This window comes from Ictalurus furcatus, chromosome 2 (genome assembly GCF_023375685.1).
Source record: "Ictalurus furcatus strain D&B chromosome 2, Billie_1.0, whole genome shotgun sequence".
In the NCBI taxonomy this organism is placed as follows: domain Eukaryota; kingdom Metazoa; phylum Chordata; class Actinopteri; order Siluriformes; family Ictaluridae; genus Ictalurus; species Ictalurus furcatus.
Window position 1 is genome coordinate 38,675,341 of NC_071256.1, and position 18,023 is coordinate 38,693,363.

The window sequence follows — 18,023 nt, forward strand, 5'->3', positions numbered from 1 at the left end:
GAGCGATGAGTGGCTGTGCGATGCAAATGCGCGCTGTGCGATGCAAACATTTTTCCCCCCCGAGCCGCCCCTTTCAACGGCTCCATTGCACCTCAGAATTTTCCATACATCAAAAACAAAAAAAAACATCAGGGTTCCTAAAGTTAATGCTCTGAAGGCTGGTGTAAAAATAGACATATACGTGATAAATGCCATGGTTCAGTGTGTGTACGCAATCCGGTGGTCTCCCGGAAACTCCAGGTGCACCTTCTTGCATTCGAGGACACGTACACGCCTAAACCGCTTAACGTACGTGACGATCTGTCACGTCTTTAACATATGAGTGCGTGCCCGTACCCCACCCCCGCCATCCCACCAACATTTTTTTTAATTATCGCCAAAAACTGAGGTCAGAGGTCAAATGTTGTTACAACCCCCCCACCCCCCCACACACACACATACATGTGTATATATACTCCCTGCACCCCCCCCCCCCACCAACCCCCTTTCCTTTCAGTGCTTAATGCATGTCGAACTGCGAGGATGAACAATAATCTGCACCCGAGGTCAAAGGTCAGAGCTCTACACAGGGATCCAAGTTTGCGAATGAATCCTATGAATCACAAACCCCCTGGATTAAAAACAAGAGTCAAGAGGTCAAAGGTCAGAGCTCGTGACCCCTCCCTGAGTCTAAAGAAAACCTGATGCATGTCAAATTCTAAAAACAAAAACAAAATCATCAAGTCCCGTCGTATGATTCCTTGAAAAACCCCGCCCCGGAGGTCAGAGGTCAACCAGAGGTCAATCAGTCTGCCGGACAGTCGTAGGTGTTGATCCACAGCAGGTCGTCCAGGACACCCCAGTGCAGCGAGAGGATGGAGCCGACCACCAGGACGTGCATGATCTGGTGGCTATTGCACCAGTAGTCAAAGAGACCGGGGCGGAAGCGTTCGGGCACGCGGGCGATGTTGATGACTCCGCCCGACACCGCCAGCGCCTCCATGGTGAGGAAGTGGCGTACCGCCGTGGGGCTTCCGCCGCCCACGCCCAACAACCGCAGCCCCAGGAAGAAGAAGCGAAAGAGCGCCTGTCCCCCGAACGAGCGGAAGCGGCGCACGCTGCTCCGCGCCGTCACAGCGCAGTAAATGGCGTAACTGGACAGACCGATGTAGGTCAGCAGGGCGGCGCCGCGCAGCAACGGGTAGCACAGTAGCGTGCTGTAGACGATGGGCAGAGCGCCTGCAGAGGGGGAAAAAAAGAAAAATAATTACTCATACATTTCAAACAGGGCTGAACAGTGACGATCCAATCCAATACGCAGGTAAAAAAAAACGCTGCTCGTCCTGTCCATCGAGGATCTGTTTATTAGCGATCGATTTTTTTAACCCAGAATCCCAAAGCGAACCCCACCAATCAGAGACGCCTCAGTAATCATGTTAGAAAAAACAAATGGTGGGACGTTAACTGATCTGGTGCCATTTCACACGCGTGATAGGTGCTGGATAACTAATTATTATTATTTTTGCTTCATAAAAAAATTGTTTTTTGTTAGCATTGTTATACACGGTGAGTTTTGATGTCGTTGTTTTATAGTCAGGAATAGAAAGCTACCTGCTTCAATCCGCTTAACACGACTCTGAATACGAGGAACTTTCCCCGTGTTAATATACTACACTGTAGATGTAACTTTCGCATTTAAGTCGCTGACTCTGACCTGATGGCATCCAATAACAATAACGACGACACAAACTAAAGTCGTTATTATGTCAATCACTGCTTTAGTCTTCACCGTAAATAAACCCAGAGCTCCATGCTGGATGAAACAGTTTACACGTGTAATCACGAGGTAATCGTTTTCCTCCGTCGCCACGTCCTCCATCTGTTCCCGACAGACGATGGAGCTTTATTGCTTCACCCCGTTAGCGAGCTGAATGACTCAGAGAACAGAGTGTGAAGGAAACGGAGTGTAGGTCTCGGTGGAAATCTCTTCAGCTACAGTGCTGCAGCTTCCAAGGTCGAGTGCGTCCCTGGTGGAAAACTCCACTGGCGATACACACTCGGGGGTGAGGGGAGTCGAGGAACGAGGAGAGTGAACGCTGCTGTGGGATTTACAGCAGCCTCAAAGTCATTTCAGGAATGTGTGTGTGTGTGTGTGTGTGTGTGTGTGTGTGTGTGTGTGTGAATTAGTACAATCTTTTGCAAAAGTCTTTTCCACCAATGTCTTAGAGATCTGAAGTCAGCTCTGATATCAGGAACAAACAGAAACTTCATTTATATATATATATATATATATATATATATATATATATATATATATATATATATATATATATATATATATGACTTCTCTTAGATTTTACTTTAATTTCTGTAAACGTTGTAAGCGAAGGCCTCGGTACGTTGCGTGAGGTTTATATGAATGACGTCAAATCGGATTTCAGGGATCTGTGATGAGGATGAGGTGATGACGAAGCACTGGTTTATTTATTCTATATTTATATATGGTGCAAATCTCAATCTCAATCCTCAGCAGTCAATTCTACATCTAAACTGAACAAAATATTTAATAAAAGGGGCGCGGCTTGATGGTGTGATGTAGCGAGTGGGGGTCACGCTCCAGTCAAGATGTCGCGCGATTGGCTATTCCTGATGACGTCATCTCTAGGGCTGCGACTAACGATTATTTTCATCATCGGTTAATCGGACAATTATTTTCTCGATTAATCAGAATTTCTTTTAAGCCGAATTTTGCGTTACAAATAAAAACTTCAGACAAAAAATATCGCTATATTTTATATACATATATATATATATATATATAAATAAAGTATTCATCCATTATTTTTTATAGATGCACCAAAAAGCACTGATAATTAAACTACAGTCCTAAATGAATAATAAAATCTGCACCTTACGCTTTCTGTTCCTCACTGCCTTCAATCTTGTTTTACTCATGTTTACGCTGATCATAGCGTTTTAATTAAACAGCGCCCCCACTGTTCATCGACCGCGTCTACACCGCTCCCATACCTTATCCTACATAATCATTTTTAATCAACACATTTTAAAGCTGTGTGTCGTATATCGGACCCTATGACAACTTGCAAGCTTATTAACTGGAAATGTTTACATAGAAGGAGACAACAAGTGATTTCTTTGTGAAGGAGTTTAACTGAGACGTGCAGTTAAAAATAAATTTGAACATAATATTATCATTTAACGTGATATCGGAAGCTTCATTGTCGGGATCGGAATCGGGATCGGAAATAGTTAACAAACAAGAAATAATACCGTATGCCGTCAGGCGTAGAACAGACAGCTGGCAGTGTACGCACTACGTAAACACTGTACACACATATGCATTTTTTTGTGAATATATAACTTATAACAGTCTCAAACTAGCACTAGCAGTGGTAGCTTCTGCTGAGCGATCGATTGAAAAACAAAACCTGGGGAAAATATTTCGATTGAAACGTAACGAGGTAGTTCAATTAGCTGACCTCCCTCTTTCCCGTCACACCGTTTAACGTTTGTCGCGATCCGGAGCGTTCGAGTTATCGTTCATTTCGCAAGTGCAGACGATTCCCGTTTTGTTAACGGCGTGACCGTCGATAGGAGAAATATTCAAACTGCCCTCTAGTGGGAGTGAGAAGGAATTGCAGGTGTAGCACAGGTGAGATATATATCAAAAAGAGCTCTTTCAGACCTGCCAAACTTTACACGTTTCGCGTAGGAGCTCCGCAATTTAACAAAAGAAATGCGGAAAGAAATTTTCCCCCCAGATGAGCCAATCAGGACGAGAATCAGGAATGACTGACAGCTCTTAGATTGTTTTGAGCTCTCTGCTTGGAAGGAGCGCTGATGCAGGGAAAATAGAGATACAAGTAAATAAATATGATATCAGTTAAGGAGAATTATCGGTGTTGAGTGGGGCGGTGTTGAGGCTCTTACCCAGCGTGTTAATCATGCAGATGCCGCACATGTCTAAGGTGAGCAGTTTTTTGTAGACGGGTTCTCCGCCCTCGTGGTTCATGAACAGGTGATAGAGGACGGAGCCGAGCTGAGGAGACAGACAGGCCAGGAAGTGGACCACGCCCAGCCACGTCACACTGATCTGAGACCAGGGCATGTAGAGGGGGAGCAGCACCAAGAAACACAGCAGAGGGATGCCTGTCGACAACACACACACACACACACACACACACACACACGTCAGATGATTACTGCGCAGGAGAACCTTGAAGAAGATGGAAGACACTGCGATGTAAGGTGTGTGTGTGTGTGTGTGTGTGTGTGTGTGTGTGTGTGTACAAGCACACACAAGATGATTTGCTTATGCTGAGCTTTATGGTTTAAGATGAGTAATCACAACGTACACACACACACACACACACAGTAAGAGTTGTGGAGGTGAGTGGAACAGTGCGGTGCTTAAAGACGACGTTAATAAGCGTCACACACCGCAGCGCTGCTGAGTTCTGGATCCTGATTGGTCAGAAAGTTCTGACAGTAGCGCAGCTGCACATTACATCATCGCATATTAATCTATAATCGATCAATGCGCTCGTTCTGACCCGTTACCGCTTCACAGGGACGCACCACATAAAGTTTTCTGTGGGGAGACTTTTCTTTTTTAACACTTGTGTAAGGAGTCTCCAGTGTCAGAATTCAACAGCGCTGTGAGAAAGCCGGCACGACGCGACGCGGAGATCGCAACATGTTCTAGATTTCGTTTTTTTTTTTTTTTTAAATGGCCGCGCTTTTATAAGAGATAAACGTTCTGAACCGCCTTCCGTTCGGCTGAATTATTCATCACTAATCGATCTCTCTCTCTCTCTCTCTCTCTCTCTCTCCGTGACTCCGAGCTCTAACCCGAGCCCCTAATGGAGAACGATTTTTCCGAGGCAGGTAAAATCCAGCAGGTCTATTTCCAGGTGTTTATTTCTCTCCGAGAGAAGAAACCAACAGCTGGGCTGCTAACAATAGGACACAGAAAGACAAACGTGTGTGTGTGTGTGTGTGTGTGTGTGTGAGAGAGAGACCACAGATATTGTTGAATTAGTTAGACTAATGAAACTCAACCCACTTTGTGTGTGTATACATTAGAGCTTTTTCCTCTCCTCTGTTTAAACAGCGACGCTGAAGGACGCAGGTGCACAGAAGTGGAATTTGAGCTGATGAATCATCCCGCAGACCACGGACGTTGGTTGTGCATTATGGTAATAACGCGGAGGACGGATCGGGTGTCGCGCCGGACGGACGTTCCCAGTAGAGTTAAGCGTACAGGTGAGGATTTACTGCTGGGAAATACACACCTCGGTATTCAGACCTCAGACCTAACTACAGACTTGGGCGCTAAGTCAGACGTTACGTAACGTATTAACGAACAGATCATCCCTTTGAAGACCTTCGGAAGAGACGCTTAACCCTTCAAACCGTGCGCACATTTTCTTTACAAGAGAGCACGTCGAATTAAAAACAGCAAAATAGCGAATTAAAAGGGTGATTTCAATAAAAAAAACAACAACGGCTACATCACGCGCGTGTTACGGATTCATGACCTCGAGTGTCTTAGTATCTCGCGACTTCGCCGAGTCGTGCGCAACATCTCCGAGTAACGAGAAATAAGAGTATGTGCTGGATCAAGTGCTATTCTATACGCTGACGGAAGCCTTTTTGTTGCAGCGATTAATGCGACCGTTCCAACTAGGGCTATCGAATAAACTAGACTCCTGTTAGATTTCTCGTCGTCTTCTCGTCCGTCTCGTCGTACATCTCTCTCGATTTATTTTTTAACGTTGTCCTTATTTTGACGGCGAAGAAATAAACGCTTCGAAATCTCCTTCTGCGGTCCGCGTTTTCTATCCCTGGTTTCTTTCCCCTAGGTTTAAAGGCGAGTGTTTGATCCGGATGCAAGATGTGAACTATACGCATCACTACTGACGTTAACCTTCCGTCCAAATCTCTGAATAAGCGTGTACACACTTTGTCCGTTCGTCTGTCTGTTTACGTCATCCACACGCTAAGGAACTTGAATGTTTTTTTTTTAGGCCAGGCGTGTGTCGAAAACCTTCTCCAGAACTTTCAGGATGGAATCAAAAACAAAATAATAAAAAAAAAAACACAGTCACAGAAGAAGGACTCTGAATCTCGGCGCTGTCGTCCACATGGTGATGTGGAAAGCAAATGTGAGCTCCCAGAGGGTGTGTCCAAACAAAACGCATGCAAAAAAACACTCGGCTTGCTAACACGCACACGCACACACACACCCTACATTGTAGGGCTCGAGTGTCACAGCACTACACACACTGACATTTCATCTAATCAGGATGTACAGGTTTACAGCTCATCATTGTTTGAAGTATATCTTGTTTTTAATCCGCTCGACGAGCCCCGCTAAATCACGACGAACATCGACATGAGCTCAAAAAATAAGAATAATAAAATCCTGCAACACCACGAGTTCATGCTCCCGTTTCCTGAAGCCACATCAGCGCCAGGCTCAAGTTCAGCTGCGTCACCTGTTTAGAGATGCGCCTTTTCTGCTCGCAGGACAAAAAAATGAAAAAGCTCGCCAAACAGCGAAGAGAAAACGCAGCGAACGTCACGGATTCCAGTGGAGACGAGTCGGTCCGATGTGGGGCTGCAACTAACGATTCTTTTAATCCGCGATTAATCTGTCGATTATTTCTCCGATTAATCGGGTTAAAAGGCCATTTTTTACTTTCTGTATTTAAAAAAAACAACAACAGCGCGTTATTTCACGTCCTGCCCGACCTTGTCCTTCACACACTGTGTAAATTAAAGACTATGATAAAGGCATTAAATGTATATATGTGGGTTATGCTTTACACTGTGCAAAGATTTCTTTTTTTTAAATATTAACATAAACCAGCTGATTGTCCACGAGCTGTAAAGCAGGAGTTAAATCGCTAGATTAAAAACGCTAAAGAATAAAAACAAAAGCAGAAACTAAGTGTTAAGTGATAAGAGGTTGAAGGTTCTACGCGTTATTCTGTAACTGTACCGCGCTTCGTACATTTATATACAATCACACGTTCTAACCCCATCACAGTTACCGCTGTCATAAACACACACTTACTTTAGTCTATAAATATCGATAAATAGAGCATCAAACCACATATTTGATCAGAATGAATATTTCAGTCGGAGTTATTGCGCTTCCTTTCTATTGCGCTTATCGATTAGTTGTTGCGGCCCTAGTGTCATCATATTATTGATAAAAGAGAGGGGAAAAACTCGAACAGATGGAAGGTGAAGCGGTGCTGAGACGGCAAAATAAAATAAAATAAACGCAAATATAAATGGATAAACATTCAAGAAGGAGAAAACATCGAAGCCTGTCTTTTGCATCCGCAACGGACAAACGGCAAAAAAAATAAATAAATAAACAAACAATAATGAGACTGTTTTTTTTTTTAAAAAAACTTGCGTATAAATTTGCAATAAAAAGTTACAAATCGTTTTTTAAAAATATGATTAAATAAATAAACAAACTGTAAATAAACTTACTTATAAAAGACAAAAGAGATGTTGAAGCCTCTTGTGTATTTGCATTATTTAAAATACAATTTTTTTTTAATGCAAAAAATTAATAAACTTAAATATAAATGAATAAACATGCAAGGCTGTAATACCAATATTAACCATTGATTAATTAATTAAATGAACTAAAAATAAATTAATAATTTTTTAATAAACATGCATTTTTTTCTTTCTTTCTTTCTTTCTTTTATTAAATCCAAGTTTCTTACATGTTCAGTGTTTTTTTTCTGAATTTTTTTGGCTTGTTTACTGATTGTAGGACGGAAACAATTTACACCTCAAATGAGCTCAGTGATCAATCGCAAGTGGGTTTGATATCTAAAAGGAATCCACAGACAAGGCAGAATCCGATCTAATCACAGGTCTGATCACGGTGATGAGCATGTGTCCATCAGCTGACCAGAAACATGAGTATACACACTGATTGCTTGTCTTTTATTACATTCGCTTGGTGTAGGGGGCGTGGCCATGCTTTGTCATTAGCAGGTCAACAAACACGACACAGGAGTTTAAAAATTCTCATGTCGTTAATGTCGTTTTTCAGACGGAGAGAAGGAAGAAAAATCACAAAAACACGGACGATTATGGATTTCCGACGTTTAAATCTAATCCCGTCCGAATAGGGCTTCACGGCACGAAGAGCTGGCACCTACCCAAATGAGACGTCTGGGTTTATTTTAGCCGACGTGTCCTAGGTGTGACCGAGACGCGCTTTTCTTACTTGCAAATTGCAAATGGAAAAAAAAGGTGAATAAATTTGAAGTCATTCGAGTTAAACGCAAATCGAGCAGCAGTTTTCCGGGAGCATCAGACGTACAGTCTGTAGCAGGTCTTTCTCCTGAACTCGCTGCAGTCTTCTTCATATGGATTTCAAACGGAAATAAAAACATCAAACTCACAGACTGTTCTGGACCTTCGCGAGAACTGAATATCGAGGCGAACTATGGAGAAAGTATCGCGATGTGATGTTTTCTCCACATCGTCCAGCCTCGTTTAAAGTGTTTAAATCAACACGCTGAATCAGGTGTCGAATTAAACATTAAGACTGCTCGCTCAACCCAATCTCGCCGTGTTGCATTCATTTTAAAGGTTAAAGTCGTGTTTGGAAGTGTGTAATACGCGTGCACTGTTTTAACGGTCGTAAACATCCTTCAGGTGTTTACATACATGGTTACGGCATTTAAGGAAGCTCAAAAACCGTTGAGTTGTTGAAGTCAGGACGCAATGCATTTTCTCCACAGGTTCCTCCACTCAGGCTGTGATAATGCACAGACGCATGAAGTAATGCAGTTTTGTCGTTGGTGCACTCACCGTGTGTGTAGATGTTTCCCAGCTCATTGTGCAGGTAAAATAGGCTCCTGATGCAGTCCTGCACGGAGGAGATGGGTCTGTAGCCCGTCAGGACGTATCTGTTGAACTGGAGGTGAGGAGGAGAGTTCGACCAGTCCAGTAATCTGGGTCCATTTAGATAGGCCATTGCACAAAAAAAAAAAAAAAACACACAGACATACACACACAACATATAGCATGCAACATGCAACACCACACGCTGCAGAATCTCACAGTCTGGATTACACACGCTGCTGACAGGTGCGCGTGCATCGGGATGTGGAGCGCTTGCCTGCAGCCATGGCGAGCTGGAGAACAATTTAAATAGTGACCATTTTAAAATTAAAAAAAAAAAAAAATAAAAAAAATAACTTGCGCTGTTATTTTGTCCTGACTTTTCCCAATTATCTCAAATGCTTGATTTGTTTGTCACCTACAAAGAAAAATCTGACATCCGACCTCACATACACATCGATTTTGCGACATCTCCACCGAGCAGAGAGCTAACTCTGCTAGCTAGCGCGCGCGCTAACCTCTGACTGACTCCGGACGAGCTCGCGCCTAACGGTCATTTGCATAAACGCTAATTAGCAACATTAGCATGTTGGAACGAAAGGACGGTTTATTTTAAAATAAATAAATAAATAAACACATAAAACCACTACCTTCTACTCGAATTGACTGTTCATTCTTTATTTCTTTGATTGGCAAGTTTCCATTTTTAATAAAAATACACTTTAAAACTTAATTAAATCTCGTTTTCATCCGCTTTGACTGACTTCATGTTCACTCCACCTACTATTCCAACAATCAACTCCAAGTTCAAGAAGTTCACCGTGATTCACTTAAAACCTTTCAACAGAACGTTTAAAGTCTTTAGTGGCTAAAGTAAAATCATTAAAAAAGAAGGTAGTGATTACTGAGGAGTGGATTTCAGTGAACGCGAATGAATTATCCGCTTATAACAGAGTAATTAAGCAATAATTATCGCTCATTTCACCACTTTTAGTCGATTCAGAAGCCCCACCGTGTCGGAATCAGGTCAGTTATTTAATCTGGTCATAACTGTTGTGTTTAACGGTATGATTTATGTCTCTTGGTGTCCATTTGTTCGATTATTTTCAAGTTTTCAAGGTAAACCGAATGAGACTAGCTAGACTAACGCTCTCTCATAAAGATTAAAGCTGAATTATTTCAGTATTTTTGTGTTCATTTCCTGGTATGTGAAAAGGAAATAACAAAAAAAAGAGAGAGAGAGAGAAGACAATCTATAAAAAATCTCCATTCAATCACATCCAGTCATTTAAGCAGGCTGTCCCCCCCATACACACAAGCACGCGCGCTCACACACACACACACACACACATGTATACACACACATAGCTAGCTAACATGTAGCCGCCACCTGCTAACCCAAAGCCAGCTGATTCAATCAGATTGGCGAAATCATAACGTTAGAAATGATTCGATATTCCAACAAAACAATTCGGCAGAAAGTCAGGAAATGTGGCACTGTTCGAAGCCAGCGGTCATGCCCGGTGCTGTACGCCGCTATGGGCCGACAGGAAGATGGACTGGAGCCGGGCAAAAACCATAACACACTCCCCGGCTCGCTTGATTTTTACTCCGGAAAAAGGAACTTGGCGCAGAAACACACAGGATCCGGCTTTTCTGTGTGATTATCCTCGCAACAAATTTTGACCTCCAATCCGCCTAAAATCCCCCGAACACCTCTCTTCTGCCATCTACTACACCGGCGTCCATATCAGTCGCTTTTCACTCGGTGCAGCGATGAACGACTCGAGAATGAATCTGCTCCGTCTTTTTGAACGACTCTTTAAAGTGAGTCGACTCGCAAGCATCAATTTTTTGGGTTAGTTTGCTTGCATAAAACTGCACTTTCTGTTATATTATCACATATACGCCTTTCGTGCTTACAACCTGGAATACATGTTTTACGTCAAAATAGGTGTCCAAATGAATATTTCTGGATGCTGATGAATCGAATGAACCAAAGCTCGCTGACTTCGAACGGAGTCGCTTAAACGAGTGTATTCAAAAGAATCGATTCAGCAAAATGAGTCGTAATTGCAAGCGCTGATGATCCGGATCAGTCCCTTCTCTACGGAAGGACTACAGTGATGAAATACACTTCACACACACACACACACACACACACACACACAGGCACCCCGTTCATGTCTGGGAAGGAAGCTTGTACACCATGTGAGATCAATATATGATGTTTTTAAGCCATGCAATTTGGCATATTGAGCCTAGTGCTGTACATGTAAAAATGACATGGACTAACAATAACAACATGCAGCATCATATCATGCAGGGGTCAAATCCGGCCTGTGAATACAATTTCTCGTTTTAATTAAGCAGAAGTATAAAGCAATTTATTGTAACTGTGATTCAGGAGATTTAATAACCTCTGGAGAGACTTAAGTAGGGCATAGGGGCCAAATTTGCATATCATCAGCACATATTCTCAATTTACACTTTTTCCTTTTCTCCTTTTTTATTTTTCCCCACATGGCAAAAAAATAAATAAAAAAAAGTTACCTCTGTAATGTCAGTGTTTAAGAACAAAGATCAGATATATTATTTGTCAAAACAATACAAATATAAGCTACTCTGGTTATACCCGTGCTACTAATATGCTAATAATGAAGTCTAAATACCGAAATATCACGAGAACAACACAATATGGTTTTAATTTATATTAGAATAAAAAAAAATACCTGGTTTATAGCACATTTTCAAACAGATTTTTCGCAAATTAGCATTACGGAAATCTAAACTCGAGTTATTTTAATATCAGATAGTCTAGGAATCCTAATTTATATTGGAATGTAAGTTAAAGTTAGCTATAGTGATGTGAAAATAATATTGTATACTGTAAAAGAGATAGATTGGTTATAGTCAACTGTTCATACGTGAAGGGGAAGCAGGAAGTTGTGTAAAAATATTAAACTCAAAGGCGTGGCACATTTTTGTGACTGTAGTTTGCTCAATGCAGTGTGGATAAGATCGGGGTGATGTGGTCGTATCTTCTGGTTCTAGTTAGGACTCTAGCAGCTGCATTCTGGACTAACTGGAGTTTGTTTATGCCTCTACTGGAACATCCAGACAGTAAGGCATTACAGTAATCTAGTCTAGAGGTGACGAAAGCATGAACTAATATTTCTGCATCATGTAGTGACAATATATTTCTTATCTTAGAAATATTTCTGAGATGAAAGAAGACTATCCTAGTAATATTATCTACATGAGCATCAAATGATAGACTGGAGTCAATAATCACTCCAAGGTCTTTTACTGCTGCACATGATGAAACAGAAAGTCCATCCAGAGTTACTGTGAGATCAGAAAGATTACTTCTAGCTACACGTGGTCCTAATACAAGTACTTCTGTCTTATCAGAATTAAGTAAGAGGAAGTTAATAAGCATCCAACGTCTAATGTCCTTTACACAATCCTCAACTTTACTAAGCTGCTGTCTGTCCTCTGGCTTCGCTGAAACATGCAGCTGTGTATCATCAGCATAGCAGTGGACGCTAATTCCATGTTTATGAATAATTTGACCCAGAGGTAGCATATATAAAGTAAAAAGCAGTGGGCCTAAAACAGAACCTTGTGGAACACCAAACTTTATCTCAGTGTGCATAGAGAGGTCTCCTTTTACATCTCCGACCACTTCTATTTTTCATCTTTTGTCATTTTCAAACCTTTTAAAGCTTCTAAATTATTTGTACAAGGCATTAGGCTACTGATTGAAAGGTTGTAGGTTAAATCCCAGCATCACCAGGCTGCTTATGTTGGGTCCTTGAGCAAGGACTTTAACCCTCAATTTAAGTCTAGTTCACATTACAAGATTTTAATCCTGATTTGCAAGTCGCAGAGGGTGACTTTTTAACATTCTGTCAAGGGTCTACAGATGAAAAATAGCCATATGGCTAATTCTGACACATTTACAGTCCTGTTCATTAATGTGCACTGCCCCTGTAAATAAATAAAACATAAACTGCTTAGTTGTGTCCTGTCTCAATTGTAAGTCGCTTTGTATAAAAGCATCAGCTACGTGAGATTATTGTAACCCACTGAGTTTCAAAAACATCACCACCGCTAACACCCTAACACACTTCAACTTTCATACAACCAACCATATATATATATATATATATATATATGGCTTCAAATGGCTTAACTGAAGAAGAAACAAAAAGTAAAAGAAGTCATGTCACAGGAGAAATCCGCACTGAATTTGATTTCAGACTATGATGACTTCTACAAACTTGTTTTAAAGAACCAACAGCTGCTCATACCAGCAAGGTCAGAAATAATATATAGCTGGAAGAAACAGTAGGGGTAAATATAGTTTTGACCTTAAATGTGTGTTGGGGCATAGTGGTGTTTTGGCATGTTGAAAAGGTGGCAACCCTTCCATATAGTAAGTATACGTTACATCTATGAGTGAAGTAGCTTTAAATATTTTCAAATGTACAATTGTTTTACTACAGGAACTGGACATACAACAAATCCAGCTATGTTGCAGGCACTTCTGATTTGGGCCGTGTTTGCCACAAATCTTCCTCCTCCAACCAGCCAGAGTTGCTTCAAGGTGAAGGAAACTCAGTGTCGCAATGTGGACTTTGCTCCCGGATCTGACCTGGCAGGAGAAGGAGATTTTGAAATCACCACCATGCAATGGAAAGGGGCAGTGGTAGCTCAGGTGTTAAGACAGTGGACTCCTGATCGGAAGGTCATGAGTTCTAATCCCAGCACTACCAACCTGCCACTGCTGGGCCCTTGAGCAAGGCCCTTAACCCACAACTGCTCAGTTGTATTAAATGTGATACTGTGTGTAACTCGCACTGGAAATAGAAATGGAAATGGAAAGGGACTCCTGGCTCCAGAAGGACAAGTCCTGCACTCTACGTAAAAACCCTTACATGGGAGGCCAAAAGCAGAAGCTCCCAGTTTCTGTAGTGGATGGAGACCAAGTCAGAAGTGCAGTATGAAAGTTTCCAGCTCTGTCTACCAGTCCAGAGGTCTAGAAATATACCGATGCTGGCTGAATCTTCAATGGAGAAAACGTAAAAAGACAAGTTTACAGGAGCCATGGTGTCTCCTGTGTATACTACACATGTATACTACCTTCTAGTTATAGGGTTTCCAGCCGTCCACTCCTGCACCCAGAGCTAAAGGATGAATTCAGAAGCCTCCATGCAGCATATGATAATCATACAAAGCACCTCTATTACAAGCTGATTGACAAGTTTGGTACTCATTACATCACAAAGGTGAATGAATGAGACAATACCTTTCCACAGACTCTGAAACAGCCTTGCAGATAATCTTCTTCTAGCATGTAGGAAAGAAAGCCTTGTCCACTTCACTTTTGTTCCAGAATGAATACAAGTGCGCTCTTGTTGACTGGAAATGCTGTGGCTGTGTGCAGGTGACTCTGGGTGGAGAGGTTCGATCAAGCAGTGCCAGGCGTCCATGCAGGGTCTGAGCGTGGATGAGGTGAAGACATGTCTGGACGTGGAGGTTTTGCCAGTGTGGGAGGTGTAAGCCTGCAGACTGAGTATCATCACTGCAAGCAGGTCGAGGACAAGTCTCGGAACAAAAGGAGCTTCTCAAGCAGCTTCATTTACAGGTTTGTAGAATTCTTAGCTTTTTTGAGTAAGTGTGGTTCAGTGAAACCCAGATTCCCGGCGGGGGCGGTGAAAATCACCTGGTCACTTTTTTCTGAATACCAAGACCTTTAACAAAAGTCACAAAGCCGTGGAATTTGATAGTAATACCGTAACGCCACAGAGAATTTCACCAATCCTGTAACTAGAAGGTAGTATACATGTGTAGCATACACAGGAGACACCATGGCTCCTGTGAACTTGTCTTTTTACATTTTCTTCATTAGAGCAAGCTTAGATGGGGATAAAGAGACACTAACATTCTTTCTAGATTTAGTGGAACTTGCAGCTACCAATGCAGAGGGAACTTATCAAGTACTTATGGAAAACCCCATGCACCATGCTTTCACAGAAGCTGTTCTGAAAGAACTTTTTGTTTGTTTTGCTTAGTGATGAGCAGTGTTGGGTAAGTTACTCAAAAAAAGTAATCCACTACAGATTACTAATTACTACTTTAAAATTGTAATCCGATTACCTAATATTGAACGCCTGATTCTAATTTTAAGGATATGAAGGTGTGATAAATGTAAGGGTGTACTAAGTTTTTCCCATCTGACTGATTTGCTTGAGCAATGCATTCGCTCCAACGCAATAATGTACTTACAAAAAAGTTATTGCTTATTAGCAGTACACAACTAGCTATCTCAATTTCTTAAACATACCATTATCTAGTGAGCACCACACCCAATCCCCCCAAGTTCTCTCTCCCCATGCAAATGTAGTCCATACTGACTGTAAAGGGTGAGAATATAAAAGGAATGCATGGGTTATATAACATGTACAAACCTGAATTCTTTTAATATAAACTCACAAGTCCAGCCATGTTGTAGTCACTTCTGATTGGGGACTTGGGAAAATGAGAACTGCTATGTGTGGTTTTGATTTAGACAGCTTTTGAGAAGATGTGTCCACAGGGTTGACTGGCAGAGCGATTACTGCTTTTTAACTCGTTCACACGACATTGTTTCCCTTTTTTCCCCTATAGACCTATAAGGGTCCTTGAGAGTGGAACAGTCCTAATAATCTCTTCTGTCCCTCTCTCCTTCTGCTGAGCCTCACACAATTTTATAGAGATACTAGAGATCCTGATCCTCTCTGCTCTCCGGACCTGCCTGATCCGTTTCGGATGTCATACCTCTGGATGGAGCTCTCATCTACTCCAATTCCAGACTGCTGGGACTATGGCTGCTCCTAAGGCCAAACAGACTTCATATAAATCCATAATGAACTTTTTCACACTATCCGTTGTGACCCAGATGAGGATGGGTTCCCTTCTGAGTCTGGTTCCTCTCAAGGTTTCTTCCTCTTAACATCTTAGGGAGTTTTTCCCCTCACCACCGTCACCACCGGCTCACTCAACTGGGATAAATTCACACTTTTAATATCTGTACACCGTGTTTATATATTTCTGTAAAGCTGCTTTGAGACAATGACCATTGTAAAAAGCGCTGTACAAATAAAATTGAATTGAAAAAAATTTAATAATAAGCCGGCCGCAACTCATCCAAACCCACCTTAATTCACACCAAATCGTCAAACACCACACACACACATCATAAGTGTCACGTATCGTGACGTAACGGAGATATGACGGATGCAAACGTAGTTTGAACGGGTTTTATTTAGGAGAGACACAGGCAGGAAAATCCAAAACGTGATCCAAAAAACGTAATCCACAAACATGCAAGAGGTCAGGCAAACAGGCTTACACAGGGCTAGGCAGGAATCAAGGTCGTGGTCACGGAAAACAGGGTCGAGACACAAAACACGTTACATGTAGCATCTTCGGCTGGGGATTTGTCTTAGAGAAGATCTGAACTCCCCACGCTTACCTTGACAAAAAGACCTGACAGTTAATCTACATCTAACGAGCCCCAATGTGAAAAAGGGAGAGGCGTACTTAAGATTGGGTTGAACAAACCCATAGACACAAACTTGTATGGTTACTCACAACAGGTACTCCAGCTCAGTGCACCGGTTATCATTCAACCACCTGCTAACGCTGCTGTTACTGTGAACACAATACAATAAATACCCCCACAACATGCGACATAGAGATTTGAGATAAATATAAGACATACCTGAAAGCGACCTCTGCCGCCCACTCGCCATAACGCACACACCACCAGCTCCGCTATAAAACCGTACATTAGCATATTAGCCTTGAGAGTTTCACATCATTACACCATGAGTAAAGCCTCAGTGTACCTGAACGGAAATGCCAGGGGGCGAGGAACCCAGAATCACCAGGACACATATGCACCGTCAAAATAAGGGGCCGTAAATAATATGGTAGCTCCCACCTCATTGGTCTGCCAGAGCCATAACTCCAAACAGGGCAAATAGGATGGTTAAGCACTTTTCCTACCACAATACCAGTATGTAAGATTTGAGAATCTAGATTTCAACAATACTGCTGTATAAAAGGAGACACAAGAGGGCGATTAGGATCCATGTGCAAGAAGGTTATTGCAAGCACTCACAAAACAGTCAAAGGCCTAATACAAAAACAGAAGCAAGTCCTATGTTCTAGGTTAGAGGTACTCAGAGTCCAAAACATTCCAACGTTCCATGTCAAGGCAAAGGCAGAGGTAGGTAAACAGTAAGGCGAAGATAAGGGCAATTCCAAAAATCCATAAATAGAGACAGGCAGGCAAAGGTCATACACAGGACCCAGTGAGGGTAATAAAGGTCATACACAGGACCCAGTGAGCGTAATAAAGGTCATACACAGGATCCAGTGAGGGTAATAAAGGTCATACACAGGACCCAGTGAGGGTAATAAAGGTCATACACAGGACCCAGTGAGCGTAATAAAGGTCATACACAGGATCCAGTGAGGGTAATAAAGGTCATACACAGGACCCAGTGAGCGTAATAAAGGTCATACACAGGATCCAGTGAGGGTAATAAAGGTCATACACAGGACCCAGTGAGGGTAATAAAGGTCATACACAGGACCCAGTGAGGGTAATAACGGTCATACACAGGACCCAGTGAGGGTAATAAAGGTCATACACAGGACCCAGTGAGGGTAATAAAGGTCATACACAGGACCCAGTGAGGGTAATAACGGTCATACACAGGACCCAGTGAGGGTAATAACGGTCATACACAGGACCCAGTGAGGGTAATAAAGGTCATACACAGGACCCAGTGAGGGTAATAAAGGTCATACACAGGACCCAGTGAGGGTAATAAAGGTCATACACAGGACCCAGTGAGGGTAATAAAGGTCATACACAGGACCCAGTGAGGGTAATAACGGTCATACACAGGATCCAGTGAGGGTAATAAAGGTCATACACAGGACCCAGTGAGGGTAATAAAGGTCATACACAGGATCCAGTGAGGGTAATAACGGTCATACACAGGACCCAGTGAGGGTAATAAAGGTCATACACAGGACCCAGTGAGGGTAATAACGGTCATACACAGGACCCA

At 42.2% G+C, this 18,023-nt stretch overlaps 1 protein-coding gene across 1 annotated transcript; it reads right to left on the reverse strand.

Moving 5' to 3' along the window:
- Positions 1-494: 494 nt before the first annotated feature.
- On the reverse strand, positions 495-10,647 carry paqr4a (progestin and adipoQ receptor family member IVa). The gene is made up of 3 exons (XM_053618894.1): positions 8,857-10,647; positions 3,931-4,149; positions 495-1,218 (listed from the first exon to the last, which is right to left on the reverse strand). Exons 1-3 carry the CDS (start codon positions 9,065-9,067, stop codon positions 785-787), a joined length of 864 nt encoding a protein of 287 aa, XP_053474869.1. The 5' UTR covers positions 9,068-10,647; the 3' UTR covers positions 495-784.
- Between the last annotated feature and the right edge of the window lie 7,376 nt (positions 10,648-18,023).

What these genes read in the sequence shown, in the direction of transcription:
- paqr4a (XM_053618894.1), bottom strand. Translation starts at nt 9,067, where the DNA reads ATGTTGTGTGTGTATGTCTGTGTGTTTTTTTTTTTTTTTTGTGCAATG. An exon ending in GGGAAACATCTACACACACG is followed by an intron (nt 4,150 to 8,856) that starts GTGAGTGCACCA and finishes TGTTGTCGACAG; the next exon opens with GCATCCCTCTGCTGTGTTTC. An exon ending in CTGCATGATTAACACGCTGG is followed by an intron (nt 1,219 to 3,930) that starts GTAAGAGCCTCA and finishes CCCCCTCTGCAG; the next exon opens with GCGCTCTGCCCATCGTCTAC.